Below are 10,886 nucleotides of genomic sequence, written 5' to 3'. Positions count from 1 at the left end.
TACTATCTAATTTTTATATTATAAAAGTTTGGATTTTGTTAAAAATTGTGATATTTTGGAATGAGTTTCATTTTCTTATTTAGAAATAAGATGTGTGAAAGTGATATGAGAAAAACTCTGGCTAGGAAAGACAATGTTTTTAAGTCTTTTCATTTTGACTCACCTCTCTTTTCTTGGGAGTTTACTTGGTGACCTCTCATATGTTTTATTTAATAAGGTGGAGAATTCTTGATTGGTTTAACATAATGCTTACCAAAACGATAAGTATATGATTCTTTGAGTGTGTGATGGGTTTTGAATCATGGAACATGAATAGAATTAGGGAAACCATGGAACATGGATAAAATTAGTGCTGTCAAAATGGGTTGAAACCTCTAAGCCAACCTGGCCCAATACGGGTTCGGGCTGAGTTGGTTTGAAAAAAATGTGAAATTTTGATGCGAGCCAATTTTGACCCAACTCACTAAGAACTTGATTCACCATGGACCCGTGGTGAGCCGAGTTCGCTTACCCACCCACTTATTTCTTTTATTTTTTTAATGAAATGAAACTAATTATTTATTCAATGAAACAAAAAACATTGCAACTTAAATCCTTATTTTGCAAACCCTTTTTTTCATATCAATTAGTCCAATTATTACTGTTTCAATTCGATCATCAAAATAATCTGTTATTAGAATCCTAGAAAAAGAGGGTGAAAAAAAGTTAAGTGAGCCAGTGAACCAACACGTTTAACCCACCAACCCGTGGTGGATCGGGTCAGGTCGGACCGAGTGACCTATTTTGACAACACTAGTTAGGACGAGGGAGTCACGATTCTCTCAAAATTTGTTTATTTTATCTTATATATGTATTTTAAAGTTATATTTATATATTATTATATTGTTTATATTCAGTTTATAAATGTTTTTTCTTTAAGTTTTGATATTTAATGATTATTTTATGGTATGATAGTGAATGAAAGACAATTAATTTTTTAGCTAAAATAAATAAATTATATATGAAAAATCTAATTTAACATGTTTGAATTTTCTCTCAAGTTTAGCTGGATAAAATGCCTAATGAAAACGATGAAGGTTGTTGATACTTATTTAAGTGTGAGGAGTCACTTGTGAGGAGTCACTTGTGAGGAGTCACTTGATGAATGTTAAGAGCTATCGTGTGGAGATTTAAGTTGACAATTGAGATTAAAATGTAGAAAAATTCAATGACTAAACATATCATTATAGAGGAAACGAATGTTAATATTAGATGTTAGCTTCAAAATAATCTTTAAGAAGTAGTCGAAATCGTAAAACTTATATATATTTCAAATGTTTTCTATAATGTTGAAGTAAATTATGATTGTTTTAGTTGAATTTGGTAAAATAATAATTTTGTATTACGTTTTTTTATTACGTTTTTTAATATTAAGACTTTCTAATATTTTTATATATATATATATATATATATATATATATATATATATATATATATATATATATATATATATATATATATATATATATATATATTAGAAATGCATATTTTCTAAAATGGTGTGTGTCCATGAATAGAGGAGTCTCGTTCTTTCTGTCTTTTTTAATTCATCAAAGTTTTAAAAACCAGTTAATATAATAATATTTAAATTTTAGTAAATTTTATGTTTTCTTAATTATTCATGATATAAATGGTCCAGTTTTACTTTTCAAATATCAGTATTAGTTTTAATTTCTTTAATCACTTACATAAATAATATATTTACAAAATAATTTTTTATTGGTTATGCATATAAAATAATAAAAATAAAGTTTTTGCATTTTTATAAAGAATTTAGACTTTAAATATCATAAGACATTTATTCTAATTACTATATATTAGACTTAGAAAAAGTGCTCATAATTAAAAATGTTTTTATAAAGATAATCAATGAAAGAAAAATTATGAATTAAGTCGTATAAAAATATCAAACACCATTTTAATTGAAGTGTTATAGTAAAAGCTTCGAAAAAAAATATTTTATTCACTTTTTTAAGAAAACAAAAATGTATACTTAAATAATAATATTATAATTAGTAAAATTCCATCAATCAACATCTACATACTTTTTTTCTATTGAGTCCAAAAGTTGTAAAAATTGTATAAATAAAATTCTCTCTTTTAAATTAGCATAAACGAAGTTAAGTTCGTGGTGACGTGTCTTATAAAATCTATCCTTTTTTTCTTCTCTCTCATATGATCTTTCTGCAATGTTCAATTTTTTCTCTTTCTATATTAATGATTTTCATAATTTTCATAAACGAACATTTTTTTTTCTTTTTCTCTTTTTGCAGTTTGGTGGTGACAAGGGAGAAGTGGTCCTGGGTGGTGGTGATGACGAAGTAGAAGTGGAGGAGGAGGAATAGGGAGAGGATGGGAATGGAAAGAGGTGTGTTGTGTGGGAAGTGGACCACCACAAGCCACCATCGCAACCTATCACCACCAACAATAATCTTCACCACCATCAAACCCTATTTCGCCTCACCACCATCAATACAGACCTGTAATAAGAAAAACCCCAATCGCGAAGCCACTGCGAAGCCGTCACCACCGACCCACCCCCTTCTTCATCATTCTCGCGCAACAACCTCCATTGCGAAACCTTCACCAACCTAAATCACGCCGTTGTTCAAGCCAGACGCACCACCCCCAATCTTTTACGCGAACTAGATGCATCATCAAACTTGCAAGAAGAGATACCAAACAATCCAAATCCAAAATCACACAACCATAAAAATCGCACATTGCGCCTCGTGTCTTCATCTCTGTTTTCAGGAGCCTCTCGAAGAAGCCGGTGACCCCCTTGGGTGGTCTGGAGCACAAGGTGATGCGGTGGGGAAAATCGTGAACCCAGGATTGGATGAAGTCGACGATGACGCAATCTGGTGGGTGCTGCTCTAGGAAACTGGTGATGGGGACGCGCAGGAACATGCTGGAGCGGTAGAACTTTCCGACACTTTCAGCGTCATTGGCGACGGACATGAGTTGTACACCGTCCGGGAAGCCAGCTTCTCATGACAGCCCAGGAGAAACCCTTTCTCCCTTTTAACTTTGATCCTTTTGTGAAGGGTCTGAAATTTTGATTTAGGAGGGATTGCAATATGGGCATGGGTATTGGAATTGAAAAATTGTGATGAATTGGTTGAATTAATGGCTGAGATTGAATGTTTCAGGAAGGAGGAAGGCTCTTTGGGTGATAAAGATACAAAGGAGAATAAAAAAAACCTTGATTGGGGAGAGAATAAGAGAGAGAGAGAGAGAGAAAAAGATGGCAGCAACAGTAGAGGAAAGAGAAAAAAGTGCAGTCAGGTCAGAACGAACTTAACTCCGTTTATGCTAATTTAACGGAGGAAACTTTATTTATACAATTTGTACAACTTTGGGACTCAATATATTCAATTTTAAAATCGAATACTAAACAAAAATTCATTTCTTAATATGGAAACGAAGTAAGCATTTAAGCCTACATTTAAATATTAAATATGGATGAGAATAAAAGAAAAAATTTCAATATAATAATTAAACATTTTACTCATGAATAAAATATTTTCTAGAAAATTAAGGTGAAACATAGATTTTTGTATATAAATTAAAATTACTTTAAATTACACCCAAAACTACATGAAACCAAAACCTTATTTAAAGGTTAATGTAATTTGTTTCTTAATACTCATATTCAAAACCACCGTTTAATGGAAGAAAAATCATTCAAGGATAGTAAAAAGGTAAATTAATATTCATTATACATACACTAAGAGAGAATACAAAAAATAAGTATAAAAATTATATGATGTGATAAGAAGAAAATGATAAAAAATTAAATATAAAATTGATATAAATAAAATCAAAATTTGTATATATTAAGTGTAAAAAATAAAATCATTGCTCCAAATGGAATTTCATATCTTATCTCATTAGACAAACTAAGGTTGCAATAGATTCACTAAAATTCTTGCCTTCCCTTGTGTCCCTACCAAGACACTTTTTGATTTATAGCAACCAACCATCCCCGTTCACTACCAAACTTACCAACCCCCATACCATTTTGCATTCCTTTTATACTGGCCTCTCTTTTATTTATTTATTTATTTTCTTCATTACCCACTTCTCTTTTTTCTTGGTTGGTTATTATTGTTCCCTCTGTATATGCCTTCTTCTTACACCGATTCTGCCTCTGCCACCCTTTTGCATGCGCTTCTTCATCCCGCATTCAGATTTGTGATTTAAACGATTCCTGTGTTTGTTCTGGATCTAGCTTCTCCTTCTGCACGACCACTCGTTTGTTTCAGGGTGTTTCTCACCCTGCCGAACATATTCTTGAAAATTGTCAAGTGGGCTGGTGAAGATTCAGATTTGTTGTTAAAAAAGTTGTGAACTTTTTCTGGCATCATTTGGGGTTTGGGATATTGAGATTCTTGGCTCCCTTTTTGTTTGTTTTATTTTTGTGGTGTTTCAATGGGGTGTTTGGATGATGGGCGTTTCGCTGTTGAGATTGAAAATGGAGTGAGCAATGGTTGCGATGAAGTGGGGTTAGGGAATGATGGTGGTGCCATTGAGGAGGCTGTCAAGGTTTTGTTGGAGGGTCTTGGGGAGGATGTAAACAGGGAAGGACTGAGAAAGACACCACTTCGTGTTGCCAAGGCCCTTAGTGAAGGAACCAGAGGTGAGTGACTTAACTTTGCCATTCAATTTTCTTTGATGCAAAAAAAAGGTCTTTCTATTTTCTTCTTTTGCTTGGTTTGCTACATAATATGTACTTTGGCATTTGAATGGTAGCGAGTGCTACAATTTTTCACCTTTGCAATGTGTTTTGTGAATGATTGGATCTAATAACAAAATATGGATGGATGGATCTAAATCATTCACTTTAGTGCTTGTTTGAGTTAATTTTGTAAAAAGTACTCTCTATTTTCTTCCATTTTAAACTGAGTTTTAAGACAAACTTCGACAAATGGAAGTTCTTTTTGAATTGAGTTGGGGTTTCCCAACTAAAAGCCAAACATAACTAGAGGAATGGAGAATTTCTTCTGACTGTCTTTTTTGCTTGGAAAAAGGTTAAGTAAACGCCGATTGCAGTTGGAGATATTCGTTTCTTTTATTGTTTGATGACTACCACAGTTAGTGTTTCTTAACTTTTTGGAAAAAGGTTTCCTAGTTCTTTTTACAAAACTTACTCCAAATTGTCTACTGTATTAATCATATTTTTACAAAAATTATCCTTATGCAGAGACTTATTATTTTATTTAATGGAAAAAGATTAAGAGAACACCATCCCAATAGTTTAAGGCTATTTCTGAAAACTGATACAAATTCAACTGAGTAAATCAATGTATTTTCTCAGCTTTGTCATGTAATTAAAAGGGTTTTATATACATGACAAAATGTAGTATTTGTCACTTATCGAAAGCCTTTCTGTATTATGAGTTACTTTTTACAGTGTACTATCTGTTCTTTCCTTGTAAGTTGGACTGCCCTGCTGTGAAAGGGATGGACATAGGTAAGGAGCATATAGAATTAATTTCTTGTGTAGTATTTTAGCCTGTTAATACGAACAAACATCACCAACTCACACAGTCAATGATACTGGGTTGGTTTACAACTTGTTCCTCAAAAGCTTCAGTGCTTAGCCATATTTTTTAAATTCTTCCATACTGTCTACTATAATGAACTTGCTCGATCTCCTGACCTTTACTCAATTACATACTCTAAAGAAAGATACTGATTAGTTTTGATTACTTCCTTTTCTTTAAAAATTTCTAGCATGACACATGGTTAGGCTTTTGGAGAGGGACACTGAATAGTTTACTGAAAAATGTTGACATTTTGTTGTTTAGTCAGTCCCTTCACTGCAACAGAGTTCTTTGTCAAGTTTTTGAATTGCTTTATTTCATTTTTTCTTTTTTGTTAATTTCATTTCAGCAATTCTGCTCCACTGCATACCCTTATTTTGTTTATGTGCTTCTCTTAATGCCATGGCCTTGCTTTGGTCTACATTATTTATCATGCATAAATATTATGGTTTCTCAGCTTAAAATAGATGTTTTTGGTCACAGTTTTTTTTCACAAGGTAGAATTACCAAAGAGATAATAATTTATGTCATTCATGAATAATGATATGCGCCAACTGCTGGTCAAAGTATGTTTTCCGTGTAAACTAGTCATTTGTCTATCTGTTTTATACGACTGATAACTGGTCATAAAGGTGTCTTCCATCCTATGGATGCAGTTGCTAGGTGCATTTTCTTCAATCCCTTGACATTGCATATGCAGTTGGGTATGTATGCAATGCATGCACGTCTATGGGAGAGATGGAAGGTTTTGGCATACTGTTAATTTTTTTCTGCATTACATAATCACTCAAGAAAAGATTTTATTCCATAATGAAGTTCTGTGATCTTAACACACTTTCTTTATATGGTAAGTGAATCTCTCTCTCCATTATTGGTTCGTCACTTCATATGTTTTGCCTTTCTTCATAATTTTCGACAAGAATATTTCCTTTTAGTGTTGTATTAAGATACAAATTATCATATTTCTTGAATAATAAATTATTACCAATAGTAAGGATATCTCTTTTTCCAGGGTACAAGCAAAAGGTGAAGGACATTGTTCAAGGTGCTTTATTCCCTGAAGCTGGTCTAGATAATAGAGTTGGTCATGCAGGTGGAGCAGGTGGACTTGTGATTGTTAGAGATCTTGACCTCTTTTCTTATTGTGAGTCTTGCTTGCTTCCGTTCCAGGTCAAGTGTCATGTGGGTTATGTCCCCTCTGGTGAAAGAGTTGTTGGTTTGAGCAAGCTCTCTCGTGTTGCTGATGTATTTGCAAAACGGCTTCAAGAGCCTCAACGTCTGGCAGATGAGATGTGTTCTGCTTTGCATCAGGGAATAAAGCCTTCAGGTGTCGCTATCGTACTTCAGTGTACACACATACACTTTCCAGACATAGAATCAGTTTTTCTGGACACAAACCACGAAGGATGGGTTAAGATACTTGTTTCCTCAGGTTCTGGGGATTTTGAGAACAAAAGTGCAGATGTATGGAACGATTTCTTTAGTCTTCTTAAGTTCAGAGGTTTCAATATGGATAAAGTTCACTTCAGAGGATCATCTGACCCATGCTGGTGTCCTTCTCAGTCTTCTCTCTCAGCCAAAGTTTCCTCCAAAATTGGACCAGTCAATCCTACAATGATCTCTGCTGTAGCTTCGATCATTGAATCTTTGGGAGAAGATCCTTTGAGGAACGAGCTAATAGGGACCCCAAGTAGATTTGTGAAATGGTTGATGAACTTTCAAAACAGTAAGTTTGATGTGAAGTTGAATGGTTTTCTTCGTGGTGGGATGGATGCTTTGAATATAAATGAGGAGAATAACTTAAACAAAAAAATAACCTCTGAGCTGAATATACCCTTTTGGTCACAATGTGAGCATCATTTACTTCCATTTCACGGTGTTGTTCACATAGGATACCTCATATGTGACGGATTCAATCCTATTGGAAAATCACTTCTACAATCAATAGTACATTTTTATGGTTTCAAGCTCCAAGTTCAAGAAAGGCTTACCAGGCAGATAGCTGAAACCATTTCCCCACTGTTAGGTGGAGATGTGATAGTAGTTGTAGAGGCAAGTCACACATGTATGATCTCTAGGGGAATTGAGAAGTTTGGAAGTAGTACGGCTACGATCGCTGTGTTAGGACGTTTTTCAACTGACCCTTCTGCTAGGGCCTCATTCTTGCAGAGTATTCCAAGTCCTACATCAACTGGGGAGCAATGACTCTTGTTTGAGCTTCACTTCAAATAATTTAGCACTAGTTCAGATCATTCTTTGCACTTTCAAATTTTACTGTGAGCAGTTAAGCAGCCCCAACATGGTTTGAAATTTGAAATTATTTATTTTCTGGTTTGTCTTTTACATGATAGTCATATCCCCATAAGAAAAAAGAAAGAGGGGATTCATCCAGATTTAAGTACTGGCATACAGTTCCTAGAATGTTAATGATGTTAGTGTACCTGGAAGTTATTGGAATGTTGGGTGTTATTCAAATGCTTTGGTGTTTTTATTCTACTGCTAGAATAGAGATCTATTCATTCCATGATACCAATAACAAAGGGTAAGTATGACTGTAATAACCTGAATAGAAGATTGTGTTTTGTGAAGTATAACCAGCAAAAGGTAGTGTTATGCGGATCATATCAAATCATTTCAAATGACAAATCTTAAACAATTATTTATACGTATTAACTAAATTGAGAATGAGTATACATGATTCATTTAAACCAAAATATGCAAAATAAAACAATAAACTTTTTTAGATTCTACGTAGTATTTTCACTTTTTCATTATAAGAACAGGTATGATATTTTTCAAACATTAAAGCAGAAATTAATAATTAATGTAATCTATAAGGATGTTGTTTGAAAATCTATATCGACTAGAGATAAAGCTAATTTATAGTATATAAGTGGGTATAAATTTCATTTTATAAGCTGGTTTTGTGAAGTTGAGTTAGGATTAAAGTTTACTTTTTAATCTAGTATTAGAGCCTGGTTAGAGCCTATCCTAATGAGTTTCGTGTGGACATATTGTTCCAATATCAGAATTCTTTTTCAATAATATTTATATTTATATTTTTTTATATAATATTGTTAAAATAATTAAAAAAATTTCGTGGGTAAGACAATAATATCATATGAAATTAAAAACAAAACACGAGACTATGTAATTTCTTCAATGAAATACTATCAAAATCATCAAAAGAATTAAGGGATGTGTGGAACTAATCATATTGTTGATAGGGGAGCAATGTGATAGTTAAACACAATCTCTTGTGTGTTTTGTTTACGATGATGACAACAACATAAATGTTTCTATATGTTTCTTGCACAACAACGGAAACATTTTTTATATGCATAGTTACATTTACATGTTTGTGTGTGCTTGAACTGATTGGTTTGCATACTTGTTATGGTCATACATGTGTTTATATCTGTAGTATGCATACTCATGTTTTTAAATGACAAAACCACTTGCACAAAGCATATTTGTATGAAGTAATTGATTACGGTGTTTATGTAATAATTAGATTCATCAGATATCAACTAATGCTTAACTATGGCAAACTGCAAGTTTTAACCGATTACATTATATGCATAATCGATTAAAACTCATGCCTTTGCTAACATTTGTTTACTGAGTGCAGTGATGTGTTTTGAGGAGAAAAAGTTTCCAAAATTGCTTAAGTGTAATACTTAACCGATTACAAAGTTTCCTTAATCGGTTAAAATTGGGACACATTAAAAACTGTTTTAATGTTAAATCTTCACTATCATAACGGTCATATTTTAAATTGTTTTGACTTACAATATATGTGCAATCAAGTACATTAATTGCTTAATAATTTAAATCTGTTTTAATGTAAATCTGGCATAACACTGTTAAAAGCTTAACCGATTACATTAATTTCGCAATCGATTAAAATGCGTTAGGATTATGAAAATCCTATAAATAGATGTCTTGGGCGCTGTTTCAAAACGAGATACTGAAAATACAATTTCATAACTAACATTTGATTGAGTTTTGATTACAGAAAGCGTCTACTGATTTGAGTGAAGGAATAGGTCACAATGCTAAAAGTGAAGAATTAACTCAAAGAAATTTACTGATTTGAGTAAACCTTCTACGGTGACTTGTTTCTATTGCAATACTATTAGTCACACTATTAGATCTTGTTATTACGAAAAATTTGGTGTTCCAAAGGGAAAGTTTAAATGAATTCCCAAAGAATCAACTACGGTTACTAACACAAAAGGCCCCAAGTTTATTTAGGTACCTTCTTCCAAACCATATGATGATTTTTACAGGAAAATAAATAGAATTGGTGGCAGACATTCAAGGAAGGATTGCAAAGGAAAAATCATTAACCTCTTAAGTATCAAATGTGGTAATTTTAGTTTAATTTTGTAATTCATGCATCATTCTTGATCTGCAACATTGTTACTGATGTATGTGAGTGATATGTGCTTGTCTGTATTGAAATTGGTTGAAAAGTGTTTTCACGAATTTTAACCGATTATATTAGTAGTGTAATCAATTAAACCTTTCTTAGTGTTTTTGTGTTTTCAAAAGTCTAAGACTAGTTGAAGCTTAATCGATTCAAGAACTAATAAAATCGATTAAATTGTTGTACTGGATTTTTTAAAATTTTCAAAAATTCAAAATGGCCTTCCCTAAACCTAATCAATTAGGTCTTTTATAAAATTTGTTTCATGTGTTCATGAGCTGCACTGCTCCATTACTTGGTCTCTAAAACCCTATCTATGTACAAGTGTCTCTGTGAACCCTGATTCTGTGATGGCTTCTTCATCTTCTCTTCGTGAAAAACGGACAACACCTTTTGAAAGGCAAGCAAATCCCACTGGTTGGATTAATGATGAGGAAATACAAAGTGATTTTGTATGCCTCTAGGGATTCAAAGAAGTAATCGAGCATAAGTTTTTTAGTATTCTTTTATTACGCAATAAACGATTTATATTTCAGGAGTGACTGATTTATCAAGGTCTGGCTAAGTTGGTTTAGTTGGATGGTGACTACTACCCAAACTTGGTGAAGGTTTTCTATGCTAATCTAAGGGTTAAAGATAGTCGTATTCTTTCTCGAGTGAAAGGTGTGGATGTCTGCATTGATGAAGCTATATGAAATACAATTGCAGGGTTTCATCCTGCTAGGATTAAGTCTCATTTGGGCATGTGTGGTATCAACAAAATGGCTATTTACAAAGATTGTATAAGGTTTCCTGAAGAGCCAAGAGACTTCACTCTCTTCAAGGTTGACGACTTGAAAAGGGATGAGTGTGTTTGCGCATTTGTC

The 10,886-nt window shown here is 33.0% G+C and overlaps 1 protein-coding gene across 1 annotated transcript; it reads left to right on the top strand.

Moving 5' to 3' along the window:
- Positions 1–4,051: 4,051 nt before the first annotated feature.
- LOC124836742 (GTP cyclohydrolase 1) lies at positions 4,052–8,084 on the top strand. The gene is made up of 2 exons (XM_047311932.2): positions 4,052–4,681; positions 6,601–8,084. Exons 1-2 carry the CDS (start codon positions 4,474–4,476, stop codon positions 7,791–7,793), a joined length of 1,401 nt encoding a protein of 466 aa, XP_047167888.1. The 5' UTR covers positions 4,052–4,473; the 3' UTR covers positions 7,794–8,084.
- Positions 8,085–10,886: the final 2,802 nt, after the last annotated feature.

This window comes from Vigna umbellata, chromosome 5 (assembly GCF_029865625.1).
Source record: "Vigna umbellata cultivar VRB3 chromosome 5, Vumbellata_1.0, whole genome shotgun sequence".
NCBI classification, from domain to species: Eukaryota; Viridiplantae; Streptophyta; class Magnoliopsida; order Fabales; family Fabaceae; genus Vigna; species Vigna umbellata.
The sequence above is the reverse complement of the archived record's forward strand: the minus strand, read 5'-3'. Positions and strand labels throughout refer to the sequence as shown.

What these genes read in the sequence shown, in the direction of transcription:
- LOC124836742 (XM_047311932.2), top strand. Translation starts at nt 4,474, where the DNA reads ATGGGGTGTTTGGATGATGGGCGTTTCGCTGTTGAGATTGAAAATGGA. An exon ending in CCTTAGTGAAGGAACCAGAG is followed by an intron (nt 4,682 to 6,600) that starts GTGAGTGACTTA and finishes CTCTTTTTCCAG; the next exon opens with GGTACAAGCAAAAGGTGAAG.